At 46.2% G+C, this 20,296-nt stretch overlaps 1 protein-coding gene across 3 annotated transcripts in view; it reads right to left on the bottom strand.

Annotated features, from left to right (window-relative positions):
- Positions 1 to 20,296, bottom strand: part of GPC3 (glypican 3) — a 145,206-nt gene that overhangs the window by 13,250 nt on the left and 111,660 nt on the right. For all 3 annotated transcript variants that reach the window (XM_050310780.1, XM_050310781.1, XM_050310783.1), the window contains exon 7: positions 13,575 to 13,728. In XM_050310780.1, the coding sequence (XP_050166737.1) occupies positions 13,575 to 13,728 (154 nt within the window). The remainder of the gene's footprint in view (positions 1 to 13,574; positions 13,729 to 20,296) is intronic.

The raw sequence follows: 20,296 nt of genomic DNA, 5'->3' as shown, positions 1-20,296 counted from the left end.
CACCATCCTTGTTGCCTTCTCCTGTGTCGCTGTGTCACCCCTCCCTGGGTGGGACAGGCTGCAGAAGATGAGCAGGTTGCCTTTTCCTGCCCCATCCTCCCAGCTCCTCCAGCTGCAAGAGGCATCCCCAGCAGTTCTGACAGCAGAGCCATGGGAAGGCAACATAACATGCCCAGGTGCTCTGAGATGCTCCAGAAACCACCCTGACTGCAGCACTTGCAGAGCCATTATCCTCCACCGGGAAAAACCCACACAGATCACACAGGACTTGTGCAGCCTTGGGCACTCTGGAGGCATCTCCTGCAATGCTCTAGCACAGAAGCAAAATCCTGTCTGCCTCCTGATCCCTGTTTTGCTACACTACAGGCTTGCTGGATGCCTCCCTGTCTTTCTGTCTGCCTGGATGACTTCGTGTCCTCTCAGATGCTGATCGAGCCCTTTGCCCAGGGCACACAGAAGGGATTCAGATGAGCAGTCTGCCAGCCCACAAACATCTGCTGTCACTGTTTCTTTAGCAACAAGTGCCTGGATGAAATAGGTGACAAGTGCATTAAAAAAATATGATACCTGTGCTGCAAAGAGCTGGAAGGCAAAGGGGGATTGCCAGCCTCTGCAGCTAACAAAAAGTGGTGGCTGTGCTGTAGATGCAGCCTGGGAAACCCATTAAGACCACATGGGGTGTCAAATTGTATGGAACGTGAGTGCTGGCCTTGCAGGGTAAGCAACGGAACCGGGTGGGAAGTGGGTCCAAAGAGACCAGAGGTAACACGAGCTTCTAAGAACATACCTGCCTTGGCCTCCCAAAAACTGAGAGGAACAGGTGAACAGGTGCAGCCTGAGCTGCAGGTCAAGACAGAGGCAGATGAAGTATCCCTTGTGCATCCCATCCTGCTGTGGGATGTAGCAGGGGAGATGCCCATGGAGGGACCCCTGGGAGCTGAGCTTGCTGTAGGAGCTGCATCTTTTTGCTCTGCTTCAGGTTAATGCCATCCTGCAGCCATCCAGTTCCCCAGTGTAGGTTTCAGTGGGATGAAAGGGATTTAGGAACCTCCAGGTAATCCCGCACAGTGATCCCAATTATCCTGTATCCTACATAACAGGAGCTGGCTAAGTATTTTTACAGACAGGATTCTGCTCCTTAATGTACACAGCTGGTCAAGTGAACCTTACTGTTAAGAGCAACCAAAATCACGCTCTAACCTCTTACTTTCCAACCCAAGCACAGCAGTTCTTTTCATTCAGTGAGTAGGAATACCTCCTTGCTGAGTCCTTACTTTTGGATTTTTCTTTGGTACACAGAACCATTTTTCTTTTTTCCACATTTTTTAATGAGTTCTGGCAGTAGGAAGTTGTTTGTAAATCACACAAGTATTTGTTTTACTGGAAACATCTGCTTTAACACATTTGTCTTTAAAAAACCCCATTTTTTTTAAACAAAGGTATTAAGCTGCAATGTAAATTGGGCACATCTGTTTATGAGTCACTGCAATAGCACTGCCTCTAATGCACCAGATCACATAGATCTCCAGGGGCCTGATCCAGCAGAAATTGGAAACTCACAGCTCGTTCTGCTCCCTTTTCCAGCACTCCTCTTCCAACAGCACTTCTGCCTGATTTAATAAATTAAGGCCACTAAATAAGAAAGACCTATTTAGCATCTGCTAATAACATTAGGTGTCTGGCCCAGCAGTCACTTGAGTATCAACAAGATACTCAAGCCAGTGCCCAAGTCCACAGACACCCAAGGACCAAGTTCAGTGGAATTAATTTTTGCAGGAGGGACACTCATAGCTGTGAACTCCAGGCTGCATCAGACCCACCTCTGCCCAGTGCCATACTATCTCTGCTGCCTTCAGATACTCAGGGCTGCCATAAAAAAACATTTAGAGAAGCAAAGTAGAGGGAAAGACATCAGCTGAACCTCCAAGATCAAAACCTGACCCACCAGCTGGCATTTGTTCACTGGAAATGCAAGAGTCAGCAGACCTGAGGCACTGGTTTGGGGCCCAGGACAAACCATTCAGCTTTGTTTACTGCAGTGGCTGGAAAGCATCCCTGATGCTTCTTGGGTAAATAAAGACAATAGGAGGTGTGAAGGGGGAATCAAAACCAGCAAGATGCTTGGAGTGGGCAGATTCAGGACCTCCATGTCCACAAGAAGTGCCAGACTCTAATCGTCCCAGGCACATGCACCTCACCCCACCAGGGCAAAGCTTTCTGACTGCCACCAAAGCCCACAGCCAGGCAGGAACATCCCACCAGAGCCCAGGAGGGGAATGCAGTGCGTGCAAAACCTTTGCTCCCTGCACCTGGCCACAGTCCACCTATGTGGGACAAATGCCTACCCAAAACCAGCAGACTGCCACCGTGAGCCCCACACACCTGATATCTGCCACTGCCCCACATTTGGAAAACCTGGTGAAAGCACTCACAGATGAACGGGACAGCAGCCATGGTGGCTGTGCACCGCCTCATCTTGGCTACAGGGTGCTGGGCACAGCTGATAGAATCATAGAATGGTTTGGAATGATTCTGGGTTGGAAGGAACCTTGAAGCTCATTTTGTTCCAACTCCCCTGCCACAGGCAGGGACACCTTCCACTACACCAGGTTGCTCAAAGCCCCATCAAACCTGGCCTTGAACACTTCCAGGGGTTGGGCAGCCACAGCTTCTCAGGGCAACCTGTGCCAGTGCCTCATCACCTTCATAGTCAAGAATTTCTTCCTACCATTGAACCTGTCCATTTAAAGCCATTCCCCCTCATCCTGTCACTCTATACCCTTGTCAAAAGTCCCTCTCCAGCTCTCTTGCAGTCCCTTTAGGTACTGGAAGGCTGCAATAAGATATCCCTTGGAGCCTTCTCTTCTCCAGGGTGAAGAATCCCAACTCTCTCAGACTGCCTCCACAGCAGAGGTGTTCCAGCCCTCCGAGCATCTTTGTGGCCTCCTCTGGACCTTGACCCTCTTTTAGTCTTTGCAATGGCAGAAATGAAGCTACAAGTGTCTGGAAGGGACATGGAAGGCAACAGTGAATCAGATGCTCCCTGACACCAGACCATGGAACACGAGTGGGGAAGTTTGCCTTTAGAAGGAAGGGGAGAGGAGAGCGTTTTGGGTATAAACACATCCTTTCACATTCTCTGCACTTGCCTTAGCAGATGATTTATGTGGACAAAGGAAGAGGAAGAGATATTGCAGGCTGTGTTCTGCGAGGACTTTGGGGAGCACACAAGGTTTTTTTTATTTACTTTTTGCTGGAATGATATACACAGAACCAGAAAAGGACAAGCAAATGTACCGAAGCTGCAGAGCAGCCAGTGGAGAGTTATCAAGGAGGCAGAGGATATTACTCAGATTCTGATAATAACCACCGTCTCCCACCTGCCAACTGCAGTCTGCCTGACACAAAAAACTCCGAAAACAGGCTGCAGCAGATGTCTGCCTTCCCATGCAGGAAGCGTCTCCAGTATCCATGAGACACAAGCAACTCCAAAATAGCTTTGAATCCAACAATTTTACAGAGACTCAAGATACTAAATTCAAACAGGAAGGAGGGAGTAAAAAAAAAAAAGTAAAGAAAAAGGATGTGTATCACATTGCAGTTGTAATTTACATTTTAGAAATCCTGCTGGGACTCCTGTGCTGGACTGAGGCAGTGACAGATGCCCTGGCAGTCTGTCCAGCTGCCAAACCTGATGCTCAGCAGCCAGCAGTACCTGCCACCACAAAATATCCGTCCCCACACATCACAGCACAGAACCACCAAGGGAGTCGTCAGCCAAGGGACACAGCAGCATCCTGGGCACACAGGGACCCTCAGCATCCACAGAAGAGTCTGGCCCAAGGCAGCATTTTGAGCACCAGCTCCTGGCTGCTTGGAGATGGGATATGCAGAAAAGGCCCTCCAAGGAAGGAAGTTGTGAGAAAGGAAAGGCGCTGCTGGGTTGCCATTCAAGATCTGTGCTGGGCACGGACCCAGCCTCCAGCAGGAGGGAAGGGCAGAACATCATCCCAGATCCCACTGATAGCAAAGAGAGAAAAAAAAGCAGGAACAGAGAGCAAGATGTCATCAAGAGCCCCAAATACCACTGAAGACATTTTCTGAAACAACAGAAGCTGGTCAAACTGCCAGATTTTCATTCCCATAGAAAAGGGGGAATGTGCTACTGCTCCAAAGCTGAACAAAGGCAAAATGCATCCAAATTTTCTGTTGTTTAAATAAAAAAAAATTCTAAAAAGGCAAGTTCACATACCACTCCAACAAAGTCCAACCAATTCATCTGAATTTCATTTTTTTCTGTGTATAATTATAAACATAATCTCAAGGAGACTTTTGGACAAGAAGCTGCTCTGGAGTGAAACCTGACAGGATTACCTTGTGGTACAGGCAAGCAGGCTGCTGCTGCTTCATTTCCCTGCTGCAACAGCTGAGAAAGATGTTTCAGTTTATTCCAAAACAAGAAAATCCCATCCAAAACTCTAGCATGGTTCACTGGAGAGGCAGTTTGCAACACAGTCTCCCAGTCAGAAAGCTTCTGACCTGCCCTAAAAGCAACACAAGGCTGGGGTTAAATTTTGAAGCTTGGGAGCTTTTGCCCCAAGGAAGAAGCCCCACAGACCCAGAAAATCTGGCAAAGTCAGGAAACTTCAAAAGCACTTGGCTGCCTGAAATTTGTTCCTAAAGAAAAATCCTATCTGGGCTCTCTTTTGAGCTGGGAGAGTCCCAGGGCCAGGAGTGGAGGGAGAAGGCAGAGCACAGTCCATCGCAGCCGCTGCGTGGGAAGGAGGACATCTCTCCTCCACTTCACAGCTCATCCATCCCAGCACGAGAGGGGTTGGGATCTGCTGGAAATACACCTGGGAGCGAGGGGAGCCTGTGCTCAGGCAAACACACCTGGTTCAGTTCATGTTACTCCTGGTGTCAGCCCCGGCAGATGTGTGTGCACAGCTTGGGGCTAATGCACAACAGTCGAGGAGAGCTCCTGCCTGACGGATGATGGATCCCCCGCTTCTGGAGCGCACAGGGCAGTGTTGACTCAGTAATTGATCGTGTCCTGGTAATACACAAACTGATGAGTGATTTGCAGGCCAGACCCAAATGCACACTATATCCACTTGCAAAGCAAGGAGTGAGAAGAGAGAAAGAAATGAGGATTAAAACCCTGGAATCCTAGGAGGTTTCTCTGGAGGAGCATCCTTCTTCCCCTTTCCAATATCTTTCTGGCAAGGACTAAAAAAACAGGCTGCTTTCAGGGCAGGTCTGTGCTTCCTTCTGCTGGAGATGAACAGCCACCAGCAACAGGCTCCATGATCAGGCCTGTGCACAAGTTCAGCATGGGCTGTCCATTGATTTAATCTCAAGTAATGCCTCTTCCTTCATCCAGGCTACATCCAGATTCAGACATCTTCCAGATATTTAAGTCACAGCTTCATTTAATAAGGCTTGATTACTTCATAGATACATACATTTATATTTATGGAAAGATGTAAAAACTAATTTTCAAGAATGCAATGCTTCTGTCTGCAGCAAGTAGGAACCTGCTGGATCCTAGAGATTGATGCTGTGTGGACTCTCACTCAACCACATCTAAGCAAACACCAGCTCTAGAGAGCCATTGATTACTGACACAATGCGATGCCACAACTCTCACTGCCAGGTCATTGCCACAATAACCTGCATAAAAACCAAACATATTTGTTCAAATTTGAAAGAGGGGAACTGAGAGGTCAAGCTTTTTAAGGCAGTCTGGAGAATTTCAGCATTTCCCATGTTCTTCCCTTTAGGGCTCAAAACTGCTCTGAAAGTTACACCCACAAGGTGTCCAGCTAGTAGTGGCTTTCCATGGTCCACCTGAAACATCATCTGTTCTCTTGGGCATCTCCTTCAGGGCAAGAAGATGGACAACAAAATGCAGCAGCCACAGCTGAGAGCCCAGGGCTCTCTCCCAGACACTTCCAATGAGACAGGGCCACCTGCCTCAGTATTAACTGTGGTCTCCAGTTATTGACATAGTTGTATTTCCCCAAGACACCTTTTGGGCAGACACACGTCAAGCTTATCCCAAGCCAAGCTGTGTTTTATAGTTCTTTATGGACGCCAGTTGTGTGAATTTGTCTTCTTGTGTCTCTGACTGCACGCAAGCTTTGGGTGTCCCCACTGTGTGACATCCCTGTGATGTTTTACAGCTGAGTGCTGGCACACTAACATGAGTGCTGGGCACACACATCACCCTGTATGGCTGGGACACACTCCAGGGCTGGAGCCCTCTCCCACAATGCCAAGCAGGGCTGTGCCCTACAGCCTCATTTATTACATCCCCATAATCACTCTTATCAGCTTACCTGCAGCAAGGCATTAGTAAAAGCCAAGCCACTCATGAAAGGGGCACCCTCTCCTATGTGAAAAGTCAATCAACACATTATATTGTTATCAGGCTCGCAGACAAACCTCCCTTTGTATGACAAACTGTGCAGATATGATGCCCTGACTATCAGTGTAAGGTTATCTTGTCAGTTCTTTAGCAAGTAGCACCTGATCTGCTTCTGTCTGAAATATGCCTTTAGTGTTGTCCCTTAGAAAGAAAACGAGTTAAACTATTTTGTCTCTCTGAAACAAAAAAATGAAAAAAAAAAAAAGAAAAGTAAGTTTGTATCCGAGTCAGGAATTATGTTTCCCAACTTCATCAGCATTCATGTGTTTCAGCCACAAAAAACAGATTCATCATCCTTTAAAGATAAATATGGCCATCACTATTGCAACTGGGCAGATTTTTGCATACTTGAAATTGTTTTGATGCGTTCAGTCATGTAAAATGCTGCACTCGGTAACAATTTAAAGATACATTAGCTCCCAAATTACACTGCTGAAAAGCATCTCAGACACCCTGGCATAATACAAACTGTTATTCAAACTTGCAGTCTAACTACAGGGTAAGCCTTTTGCCAGCAGACTGGCATTATAAACATCTGGGACTGATGAATAATCATAGATTTCCAAAGACCTCTGTGCATTGGTACGTGTAACAGCAGAAGCATCATCTCATCTGACCATGAGTATGTCTCCAGCCCTTCAGCCTCAACCTTCAGCCTCATCTGCACTGATCCGGACTTCCAAAAGAAGGATTCAGACCAACGTCTGCTCACACTGGGATGCAATGCATCGTGTGATTTATGATGCATCCGCTGATTCTGCCTTAAAAATCTGGTACATCATTCTTTGCTTTGAGTCAGAATGGACTGAGGCAGTGGAAGTCAGCTCATAAAAATATGAGATACAAATTGCTCAGATGGACTTGGATCTGTAAGAACAAAACTGAAAAAGTTTTTAAAAAAAATTAAAAATTGAAGTAAAATTGAAAACAGAAAAATAGGAGCATGGGATTAATATATCCAGTGGATTCACTTGCTGATTTCACAGATGGTTTTTGCATATATGTGGCTTTTCTCAAAGTACAAATTCTGATAGATGACTTATTGGTTCTTCAGTTGTAGAACTCAATGTTTCTTTAGAAGAACTCATAGCATAGAGGTTACAAGACCCCTTCAAAACACACACACTGTGTACAGTGTGAAACCTGGAAGAGTCACAGCAGCACAAACAGCTATAGGATGCTATAAACAAGCTCATCTCTGAACACCACCAATAATTTTCCCAGTCTGTCAATTAAAAAAAAATCATTTTTTGCTGACGTCAGAAGTTAATGAACTTGCCACTCAATTAGAGCATCAGCCAACTGCTACATGTGACTCCCATCTTTTATCTTGTATGTGGACAGTGACAAAGAATTCTTGACTTTCAACCAAATCTTCATTAAAAGAAAAACTCAACAAACATAAACACTTGAAATATAAAAGCAATAATCAAGCTATTGCACTGTTTTACTTGGTACAATTCCAGCTCTTCCATCAGGATAATCTAGCTGACACTTGACCTTGTCATTTTTTCACCCTGGGACAGGCTGTCTTGTAAAACGGCATGTTTCTGTTATCCTTGTTTCAGTCAAGCATTCAACAGCACCCTCTTTGGAAAAAAAAAAAAAGTTAAAAAAAAAAAAAGTTGCTGCTACAAACAATTTCAGTTAAAAGTCTTAAAGCTTTTAGCAGAATAGAAAAACTCATCAGAGGGATGCTGTGTCAATCTGACCCGGCTCACCCCACTGCCTGAGCCAAGAACAGGGCACCTCTGCTGAAGGCTGAGCAGAGCCACGCACAGTAAATATTGATACTGTACACATGATATTTGTCAGTAGGACAATCCAAGCCTGCAGGCTGTACAGCAGGAAGGGACAACAGCCACGTGGCCCTGCAATGTCAGCAAAACCCACACAGCTGGAGATATCTCCCACCTGTGGAAGGACTATTTTAAAAGTCAACTGGGTGTTCCAAAACGTCTGTCTCAGCACAGGGATGAACATCCCAAGACCCAGCGCTAAATGGAGCAGAGCAGCAGATACAGGTGCTGGGATAAAGGCACCCTGGAGGCATTGGCAAAGCAGCAATAACTATGGTAAAGGATGGGAATACATGATCTTGTAAATATTTTAACTAATATTGGTCTATCTCTCAGCACATGCATGGTGTGAGCCCCAGCAGACTCTGATCACTCCTCCCAGGTTGGGAGTGCCCCCTTTTTCAACACAAATACTCACTTCTAAGGAACCTTTCCCACAGGAACAAGCTGCAGAAACCAGGAGGGCAGCACCCAAAAAGACCCTGTCTGGCATCACCCACTGCCACACACAGCCACCACCTCAGCAAGGAAACCACTGCTCGATCCCCAAAATGAGCAGGCTTTTGCACTCCATGAAAAAGCAATTTAAATGTCATTGTAGCAGAGACATCTCCTGTTCCCTGCTCAGGGAAGGAGCTCAGATTGATGGCACCCTCCTAAAATAACAAACCTGGGAGAAAACAGGGTGAGGAGAGGAATGCCATCTCAGCACAGAGACCCCTAAAACATGAAATGCTTACTGGGACATTTAGAGACGTTTAAAAGCAGAATAGGATGAAATCTGCAACTCATGGCGTTCAGAGCACCTTCCAAAAACATGGTGGGAGGCAGAAAACACAGGGTCCCACCCTGTGCCCACACAGGGCACGGTCAGTGCACAAACACAGCTGCCCTTTCTCTCTGGAAAGGTGGCTGCTGGAGACCTCACCTGCTCTACAAGGTGCCTACATTCCCATTTGGAAGCAACAACACCTTTGTGACATATATAAAGGGGTTACCAACAAACAGCTTTTCCACCTGGGAACAGGCCATGCTCGGCCAGCCCAGAGGCAATACTCAAGCCTGCCATTTGATGAGAGCACTCAAAAAAGCCCTGCCAAGAGAATAAATCAGTGGCAAAGCAAGCCAGAACGTTACTAAAGAGTTACAGATCTGAGTAAATCAAGGGGGACACTGTGCTGATCTTTCACAAAGCATCTGGGTGCTGTGTGGATCACTGCAAACACACAAAAGAGTCCTGCCCAGGCAGCAAATGGGCAGGGTGCAGGAAAACTCAGGGCTTCCCTCTCCCCCTTAGAAATAGCCAAGGGAGAGCAGAGAGGAAAAACTAACTGCAGGTTATTCAGCAGGAGCAGCCAGGCAGGGGAGCTGTTTTACACACACAAACTTTCAGAGTCATCTTTATATATCTTTATTGCACACATCTATCCTTACATATCTCATGGGATGGGGCCAACTTCCCTTCCCAGGACAAACTATTTCTACTTAATTCTGCCAAATCCATCTGTTCCCAAGACAACTTTTGTTACTGCCTAACACAGATATTTTGGAAGGGTAAATCTTCCCCTCAGCCTCCCAAACCCTTCCCCCACAGTTGCCGGTTTACTCAGAACATTCCCTGGGTGCTTCAGCTACTAAAAAGAGATTATTTCCCTCCCAGAAAACCTTGTGAGATGCCCAGGGCACAGCCTACCTGCACAGCTGAGCTGGACCACACCACCTCTGTAAACCCCCTGAAAAGCCTGCACCTCCTCTCCCCCCAGCACTTGATAAAGCTGCCCACATGGCACAGGAGCCTCTCCAGCACCCACATTTTATTTCCAGGCTTCCTGGCAACGACCTTGTTGGTTGTAAGTGGCATCTGGACTGAGCACACCAGAGCTGAGCTAATTAGTGGGTGGCTGGTTGGAGCATCAGCAAAGCACCAGCCACCCTGGGCTCTGTTTGCTTCGGGTGCCCCAAAGGATGCAGGATGACTGATCCCAGAGGGCTGTGAGCACGTTTGTGTTGTAGAGCCTGGGAGACATTTGCACTGACTCATAATTTGGGGGAAAATACTATAATTCATTCACAGACATGATTTGCCATTGGTGTGGCATAAATACATGTGTGTGTATGTACAGAGCTCTATTTTCAGAGCTGCACGGCCAGGGTGCCGGCTCCATCGCTACTCCATTGACAAACAGGATGCACTCTTCTCTGAGCTGGGAGGTTTTCAGTCCTCCCCCTTATTGTAAACATCATCTGCCTTCAAAACCCTTAATGTGTTGCAGATGTGACAAACAATAAAAAACCTATCATAAAAAAAAAGCCTGCCATCTCCGTGTTTCCCTCTGGGGCAACATAATAATGAATTTATTAGCATATAGGGCTCACCAACATATGTTTATAGTCACTCACAAACTTTTGACTTGACAGTTTACAAGTATGTTTAAATCATTAAAGTTTAAGTTGACTGTCCAGTTATTACAGGCTCATTATAAATAGGAAACAAAGGTTACATTTTATACAACAGGCGATAAATCAAAACTAGTCTGTATTTGAGACTGACTCTTTTTTCTCCTTTTGCTCTTTTTTTCATCTCCTTATTTTCAAGACCTTCTGAGGGGACATCTCAGTGAGGCCAGGACTCACCAGATGTTTGCAGTTAGCTGGCAGGACCAGCGGCACCCACACTGGGGAGCAGGAGAAATTCCCACTGCATCCAAGAGATGCAAAGACCTCAGAGGTGGCAAGCTTTGCTAATGTTTTGACTCAACAGACAGTCAAACTCCGTGCCAGCCCAAGGCATTCGCCTCTCGTCCTCCCCAGGGCATCACCAAGTCCATCTGCAAGGCTCGGGAAACCCTTTGGAAGGCAGGAGGTCTCCACTGCCCTCATGGGGCCAAGGAAATTTCCTCCTAAGATGAACAAGGCATCTAAGAAAAGGAAAGCAAAACCCCAAACTGCATTCCCTGACAGCAAACCTCCGAGGGTCAGCAGAGGCACTCAAACATGCCCAGAGAGGGGGTTTGGGTTTGACCACTGTGCTGACACAGACTCCCCCAGCCAGCCAGCCATGCTCCTGCCTTAACACTGCAGAGCATCCAGCATGGGATAAAACCAGGGACTCAGGAACACAACCACAGCCACTCCCAGTCCTTTCTGCCTCTATTACAGGGTAACCACCTTGGGAAGGAGAGAGATAGAGCCACATTAAATGTAAAAGTTCATTTTGCAAACTATTTCCAGATTTAAAGCCTGGCATAATTTCAAATCGGCCTGCTACCCTAAAATTTAGAAATTGTGGACAGGGGGGGAATGCAGAATGGTTTTTGGTCCCTTTTATTTCTTGCTATGTACATGTGATATGATGGGAAAAAAAATTTAATTGAAAAATATCCTTTCAAAGTAAAAAGAAATATCATTCTCAAAAATGTTGAAAGTGAGTATTTCCACACCATCAGCAACTTTTCCTGGGCTGGTTTCCAACATAAAACTTGAACAGAGTCACAGTTTATATCCAATACCAACCAAATAGGATTCTGTCGCTGTCAGATCAGCTTCACCTTTCTGCTCTAAAGCAAAACACAAAAAGGAGGATTATGGCACGGTCTCCCTGATGGTACAGCTCATGCCCTCTGAGCTCAGTCAGTGCCTTCAAGCTGTGCTGGATAAACCTCACACTCTCAGCAACCTGAAAGACTTAACCTGCCAGGAACACCATGCCCCAAAGACACTGCTACCCAAAAGTTAATATTTACCCATTCTGTAGCAAAGGCAGCAACAAACACCCTCCAGCAGAGCAGCACAGGGAAGAAGGGAGGACAAGTCCTCTTTTCCTACTACATGTTCACACACCACAGTGACAAGAGGGGTCTAAGTTGCCAGACGGGCAAGTTGTCAGGGAGATCAATACAGTGATTAAACTAGCCTAGAGAGGCAGAAAAAGGCAGAAAGGATTATATATCCGGCTTCAGAGATCACTGATGATATTATGGGGAAGGTTTTAAGAGGAAATTAGAAACACATTAAAAAATAGCATCAAGGTGTGACACAAAGATCACGGAAAATGAAACACGTATCTCTGCTCTCGACACAGGACACTGTGAATCACCTGTATTTCTTTAACCCACACTTTGATATTTAGTTCTTGGACAAAATAAAGTATATTTTATCCTTCTCTGAATTCTGTGTTTCTCTTTCAGACTTGGACTGTAGGACTTAAAAAGTTCTTTATTTCCCTTAGTCAATATTTGAATATATGTATTTTATGCACTTTACATAATGTGTCAATAATCTTTGATATAAGACTGGCATTTAATATTTCAGCTCTCACTTCATTAAGGATATTTTAATTATCCCAGACCAATGGAAGGGAATTTATAAACATCTGTGCTTCGTTTAGGAGCCCAAATTTGCCTCTTAAACTTCAAAGCTGTAAAGCTGATTTTATCCAGGTTCAGTTGTCTGGTCTCTCAAAGTGCCCCACATAGCACTGAAACCAGCATTAATTGGGCCAAGCCTCCAGCCTGCAGACCCATGTCCAGCACAATCATCCACCTTGGACACAGCCTCCATCAGCCTGGTTTTGCTCACACAACCAAATCAGATGATGCTGCTGAGCTCCACAGAGCCAGGAGCAGGATGACAGTGGTTAGTGGGTTGAGGTGAAGGCACAAGCCAACAGCATGTGTGACTGCCCAAGTCTCAACTGGTCCTTTCCTTCCTCCTCCTGATGTGTGACCAGGGACTACTCATTAATAACGTAGCCTCAAAGCACCAGGAGTGCCTCAGGGCCATTTTCAAAGCAACCAAAGACATGACTCATATTGGCAAGCAATGCAGTTTCAGGCTCCTGAGCACCTAAATCACTTCTCCAAAATGAGCCTGAGTTATTTGCAAAAAATTACCACAGTTTTCTAAACCCTAGATCAGAAACACCCATCATTTGCTGCAGTCAAGCAAGCCCTCCCAACTTTCTGATGCCCTCCAGAAAGCTGAAAGGCTCAACTCAAGAGCTCATGACTGCAGGCAGCAGCATGGAGAGAAGAGGCTGAGGCTGGGACCTACACCAGGTTTGCAACTTGCCTCAAATCCTCTCCAATGGGTTGCCCACAACACACCCCTGCAAAACCAACCTGGAAAAGCAGCAGCATTTCTTCTCCAGTTGCTGCCTCGGCTGCCACTGAGGTGAGCTGGAACAATGCTGGGCATCATCAGCCTCTGAGCCACGGCTGTGGAGGGCACTGGGGGTGTCTGCAGCAAGCAGACTTGAGCAGACCCCAGGGAGCAGCTCCCCACACCATCACCAAAACCTACAAGGCACAGAGGGGCAGCTGCTGTGGTACCACCATCCCCATCACCTGCTAAGAACCGGAGCTGGTTCCTCACTCGCAGCTCTCCGTCTCCAGAGCCTCGGCCGCAGTCATCTTCGTCGTCGCAGTCTCCACTCTCCTCCTCCTCCTCCAGGGTTCTGCCTGGAGCTTTTTGGCGGGGCAAAGCCATCCCTCTGAGCAGCTGAAAGACATGAGGTGCCACAGTCATTCACCTGCTTCCCTCCACCCTTCCTGCTGCTCCACCCTTTGCTCATGGCAGGATGGGGTGACAAGAGGGGACAGGGCTCAGCAGAGCCAGGACAGCGGGACAAGACCCCAGTGCACTCCTTGTGCCAAAGCACTGATGAGCTCAGGTTCATTCACGGACAAAGGTGCACACAGAACCTCAAGGAAAGAAACAAAAGGAGGAGGAAAGTCCACACTGAGTCATTTTACGCAATTCAGCTTCTGCCCCATGAGCACTGCATGAGCTAGAGTGCATCAACCAGGCCTGAGAGACCCCAGTGTCACCAGAGCTCTGGGGTCACTATAAAACACAGTCCAAAATTAGGCCAGGAAGGGCAAAAAACAGTAGCAAGAGGAGCCTCTGTTCCAGGGATTCTAACTGCTTTCAGCGAGTATCTCCCATATGAAAAGTAACACACATGGAGGGAAATGGCAGATCTTCTGGGTCTTTATGGCACCCCATAACCATAACCTAAAAAATCTCACTCCTCACTCTTGAAGCACAGAGGGTGCTAATCAAAGTTTTTGGGACAGCCAAGCAACACAATCAAAAGCATCTTTTTAATGATGTTTTAAAGCTGAGTCCTAAGTAAGGGTGAGAGGTTGCACATCCCTGAGACAGGGACTTGAATGCCTCCCCTGAGCACGGGGTCAGGTCTACTTTCCAAACATGGGTGGGAGCTCCCCACACTCCCATCATGGCACATGGAGGGATTAGACACATTTTAAGCTATCGGCTTCCTCTTCCCGCTGACTTTTCTGATTTTGCTGTTGCTGAAAGCAGCCAGCTATTTCATCATAAACCCAGATCCCCTTTGAAAAAGTGTGAGTCAGCCAGTTAATATATGCTGAAAATTTCTATCACTGCCACTCTGCTGTTAAAAGCCTTCTTGAATTTAATCTCAGCGCTAAAAAAAAATAATAATGAAAAGGATAAGTAACAGAGAAGATATTGCAAAACGGGAGCTTTCCGTATACTTCAGGGGTTCAGTTAGTTCCATCTCTTGCAGCAATATGCATGCTTTGCAAGGCATTTTTTAATATCTGGAATCTAGGTTATATTTTTAAACTATTAAGCTAGCCTTAGAAAACAGTTTCTAAAATATTTATCTGCTGAAGTTTATACAGCCTTGGAGGAATGCTTTTGGCATCTGGCTCGCCCTGTCCACAGCACTGTCCACATACCTTAGTGTTTATATTATAGGAGCATAACTTAATGAAAAACAAATGGCTCCATGTGAGACCCCCTTTGGGTTCCCCAGCTGCATCAAGCAATGCAGCAAAACCTCTCCTTGGCATGTGCCAAAGTCTGCCCAGTGTGAGAACCATGCTGGGTCAGTCCTACATCCATGGTAGGCAGCAAAACACAGCTCATTGCCCAGAGATCACAGGGATGTGTTTCCATGTCCTTCATCAGCCTTTGACTCAGGCTGTTTAAGTTCACTTTTCAGGAATTTTGTTTTGTTTAGACATTAACAGGCCTCTCCAGAATCTGGTGTAATCATGAAAAAATAACAAACAAACAAAAGGGCAAGTGCAGTGCTGGGGGTAGCAGGAGAAAGGCCTCACACAGGAAGCAAACGTGCCCAGCACTCGAGCCTTTACACCATCACTTGGACTTCTCCAAAGGAAGCCCCACGTAGCAGCAGCCCTCAGCACAGAGTACCTCAGCTCAAGGTGGAATGAGGGTCTCCCACACACAGCAGCTAATTACCACACACACCAATTCAAATCCATTGCTAAAAAACCAAGCCCATCACTAAAACCCCACGCCCATCCTGGTGGAAGGGACCACAGCCACTCAGCAGCAGGATGCTCACTCCTCTGCAGGATGCTTGTTCCTCCACACCCAAGGCACAGAGCAAGCCAGACGGGACCCCACTGCGCAGCCCAGCGGCACAACTTTCATGACTTACCCAAAAAAGCACAGGAACTTTCTGGCGGAGAGAATTAAGCTTTGGGATATTTTCAGATTTAATAAGCTCAGCAGGGGGCAGGGGAAAATCAGGATTTTTCAATTGTGTCTTTTCAAACATTAAAATAACTGCGCATTTTTTGTGTAACTACTTTTTTTCCTTGGCATGCCATAAATTAGCAGCTTAATTTCTCTGCCTTCGTAGGCTCAATAAAAGAGGAACTTTCTGAGAAACGTTACACAGGCCCCGACTTTGGATCGAGTGAACGTGACATCCCCGTGCCACGCTGCTCTTTCCTTTTCCAGGAGAAAAGCTCCATCCTCAGCCATGTACTCCCCAACTGTTGACAACCACAGGGAGGTTCAATTAGTCAAATTTCACAGCTGGCTCTGGGAGAAACAAAGCCTATGACACAAAACTACTGTAACAGTTAGCAGGAGACCAGGCATGGGGTGAGAATCCCATTTTGTTCCGTTGGTGCATCCAGACCCAGGAATGCTGTTGAATGTCTCAGCTTCGTCTGGAGCAGCAGCCATAGTCCCACTCATCAACCATTTCACAACCTCCCTGATGGTCTGCACGTTTTATGAAATTATATTTGGTGGGCCGAACATAGATTCCCCATCCTTAAATAGCAAGCAGAGCTGACGGTACCCTAACATTAGGGTTTATTCATGTCCTGTGGTTTAAAGTCCATGGTAAAAGGCAGGAAAATACACAGTCTGGGGATCACTAAAGTAGTATGTAACAGTGAGATAGTTTTAACTTAATCACAATTCACCCAGCTGTAAGAGTTTACTGTCACATCTACTCTTTGCTAAACCACAATGGCAAAAATACAGGGTAATGTATGCGATGTAAACTCGAGCTCTCGTTGTGGGAGTCTGGGTGCACGCACCTCTGAGGGGTCTGCAGGGCGTTCATCTTCCATCTGCACAACCACCACAGCAAGAAACTTCCTTTGCTCCTGACTAAAAGTCCTAATGGATAAGATGTCCCTCAGTTTTATTTCCAGTCTCATCCCTTTTAAACCATGACCCTCTGGATGGGTAGGGCAGGCAGTGCCAGGGCATTGGCACGAGGAACTCCAAGGGACACTGGGTAGTCACATCTGGTCTCCATACTCATCTTTGTTGCTTGTCTTGTGGTCTCCCCACAGCTCAAAAAACAAGGCAGACGGGAACGGTGCACTGAGCCTTCCTGCAAGGAAAGCTCCCCAGGGCATCCCTGCGTGATTTACACAATTACTCATAACTGTACAGTGACCAGACAAAAACAGATGCAGCAACACAGGGTAATGACTCAGCTGGACTTGGACGGGCCACCGTATGTTGAAATCTTTTTAACTCCTCATTCTTTACAACTGCTTTACTCAAGAGCTCACCATCTCATCAGCCCACTGAGACACCTGGTCTTGTTTTTCCAATTTTAACACAAACAGTGGGAGCTGCAACATACTTTTCATCATTAATCTCCCATCTCGGGAAGAACTCAGCATCGTGCTTCTTGGACTGCAGTTTAATAGCTGTTTTCTCTGTTCAGAAACTAAGCCTCTGGTATTGCAAATATCAATTTGAGCAATACCCAAAATTGTGCCCAAAAATTCAGATTAAATACTGTCAGCAAGTTACAAGCACTGTGCTCCTTTAGGGCAAAAATCATCCCTTTCAACACACTTCAAAAATATGTAAAGTAAAGAGAACATCCAAAGAGATTATTATGGGGAAATAGAAGACTTTTAGAAAAACATTTAATTCCTTCATGAGTTTAGGGGAGAAGCCTGATTGATATTTGTAATCTTTTGGTGGACAGAGCTGTCATTTAATTTAGCTTGCATGACTGAAAGAATTTAACAAAAACTGTTCCATAGAGTTTTGCTGAAATTCTTCGCATGTTTTTCGTAAGCCTCTGGAATATGATCAAACCTAAAAAGCTGGAGAGGACGGAGACTGAACTTGCAGCTAAAATAATATTCAGATTGTAATATATGCTTAATAATCAAGTATTCACATACAGCAGAAAAAGTGCCTCAGTGCAGAAATGACTCTGGATCCCCAGCTGTGTTATCCATGTGCTGCTTGGTACCATGAAAGGAACCCTGGGAATTGAACCCAGCAGTGAAAACCAGCTTCTGGCTCTGCTAGAAACCTTCCAAAACTCAACCAAACCCACCAACTCATGGCTGCCTGCAAGATCTGGGATGCCTTCCTACAGAAGCCTCGTAAGGGAGAGTTTTGGAGGAGCAAAGGTGTTATTTCCCCTTTCATCACTCCAGCCACCCACTCTGGTCCCACAATTCAGCCACACACTTACAGGTACGGAACACAGATCCCATGGTACTTCCACACAACTCCCAAGGTTCCCAACAGGTCAGGTTTTTCTATTTTAAATTCCAGCCTGCTGAAAACATGGGGTTTGGGGGAGAAAAGCTAGATCTTACGGCCAATCCTGACCTTGAAATCTGAAATACCAAATAATTTATGTGTGGCTTTTAAATCAGGGCAGCATCATGGGAAACGTGGAGATTTTCACACGATACTGTTCCCTGTTAACAGCTCATTACAATCTACAGAAGTATATTCCCATTATGAAATACAGCTGGGGTTGTTTTGCTTACGAAGGTCATTATCTGATCACAGGCAAGAATCGGGGAAAGGAACCCATTTTATAAGGCTCAAGTTGTGGACTTTTTGAAAACTCATGTGTTTTGAATTTGGTGGCCTGATCATACACAAGCATGCACCAGTAGAATCGATTCTCTCCACTTCCTCTGCTTATTAGCCCTGGAAATAGCATGGAAAAAATTATCTTTTATTAGCAAATACTTTCTTTATTATTGAACCAACCCTCATGAGATTTCTTGGTGCCCTCCACACTACATTCCTATTTCGCAGCTCTGTTTGGTTTATCCATTCTATGGACAGGGGCCTTGGTGGCACAGAAGCATATGCACCAACATAAGCCCAATGCAACATCAACAGCATCAACTTTTTGATTGCTTCTTTCCAAGGTCCAGAGAGCTTTCCCCCTCTTGGGTGGCAATGAAATGCAACACATATTACAAAAAAACTCAATGTTCCCTGGCAGAGAGCATCAAATACCATTTAAAAATAAGGGTATTTAAAACTTTAAACGTATCCGTAAATAGCAGGATCTGTACTTCTGTCTTGCAAGAACAAACACATGTGCCTGTGCTCACAGGCAGGCATCACTGCTCTTCTGTACACAATGTTAGCCCATGGACAGAAGAGCCTGTTTTGGCAGGAGAACACATCAACTGTGGTTTCCTTATGGCCATTCCAGTTGGATGCACCTTGGCAGCCCAGACATGGCAGAGAAGAAACCTGTTCCTAATTGAACTCCTATTTCAAGCTCAGCAGAACAAAGCATGATCACTAATCAAATGTTAATAAAGTGGAAGCAGGCTTTGGAGCTGCAAAAGTAATTTTCAGTGCTTGGAAAAATTATGAGTTGGACACATTGGCTGTTTTATTAGCTGCTCTAAAAGACAATTCTGCATTTCCCCGTGCTGCCTCCTTGGAGACATCACAGATTTTGTGCTGCTGGAGCTGAACTCAGCAGACCAAGCCCCAGGTAGCACCTCCTGTCTGCTCTGGGCAACGGATGGCCCTGGGATTCCAACCCCACACACTGCTCTTGGGTCATTACTGCTCTGGGGCTCAGCACCAACCCATGGCAATGAGTGCCAAAAGTTGTGAACCACAGCTCTGAGTTTATACTGGGGCTCCTTAGCCATAAAAATGTTTTAGTCTTTAATTCTAGCACTCAAAACACCATCTCCTGGAACAGGAAAAGTCCCTACCAGGTATCATTTGGGGTCTATCAGCACAGCAGGACCCACTTTACTGTCTTCACAGGCTGCAGAGGAGATGCTCTCAGCTGCCAGTAAATCAGTTTTCCTGGTCACTCTCCTGATAGCACAAAGAAGCTGGTGACAGCAGTGAATTATTGACCAAAGTGTGGCCCTACTTTATGGATCATCAGCTTAATTCCAGATTAGCTATCCAAACTGACAACATCCCTATGGGTAAAGGAAGACAGATAAAGACGCCTAAGAAGTGGCAGTAATTAACGCAAGTCAGCACCGGACAGTAAATCTCTTTCTGCAGCAGGAGGGGCTGCCAAGGCATTATGGATTGCTCTGGCTTGGTGAGGGCAGGCTGATGCCCAGGACAAGATGCTCCCACAGGCCTCGGAGGTTAAGCCCTGGCTGGCACCATGGCAGAGCAACCAGCTCCTGGCTGCTGTCCCCCAGGCAGGGGAGGTGTCACTTCCCTGGCCTGAACAAACACTCGTTCATCACCGGGCACATGTGAAAAAGAGATTACTCAGGTTTACGACCAGCTCATTCACCTTATATGCAGTTCCTTCCCCTTCCACCCTCAGCTATTTATGGCTTGTTTTTATGCAGCAATAGGAAGCAACAGGACAGTGTGGGTGCCAAGAAGGGCTGATGGGCACCTGGGCAGTCCCCATCTGCTTCTGGCTCATCCCCTGAGTCCCACATCAATGGCAATGCTGGAGGAATGCTGCTTTCCTCTTTGAGTTGCTACAACCCCTTCTGTTCCTCTGCATTTTCAAGGCCAC

Source organism: Myiozetetes cayanensis, unplaced genomic scaffold, assembly GCF_022539395.1.
Source record: "Myiozetetes cayanensis isolate MyiCay16 unplaced genomic scaffold, myiCay2020 scf15, whole genome shotgun sequence".
Lineage (NCBI taxonomy): Eukaryota > Metazoa > Chordata > Aves > Passeriformes > Tyrannidae > Myiozetetes > Myiozetetes cayanensis.
The sequence above is the reverse complement of the archived record's forward strand: the minus strand, read 5'-3'. Positions and strand labels throughout refer to the sequence as shown.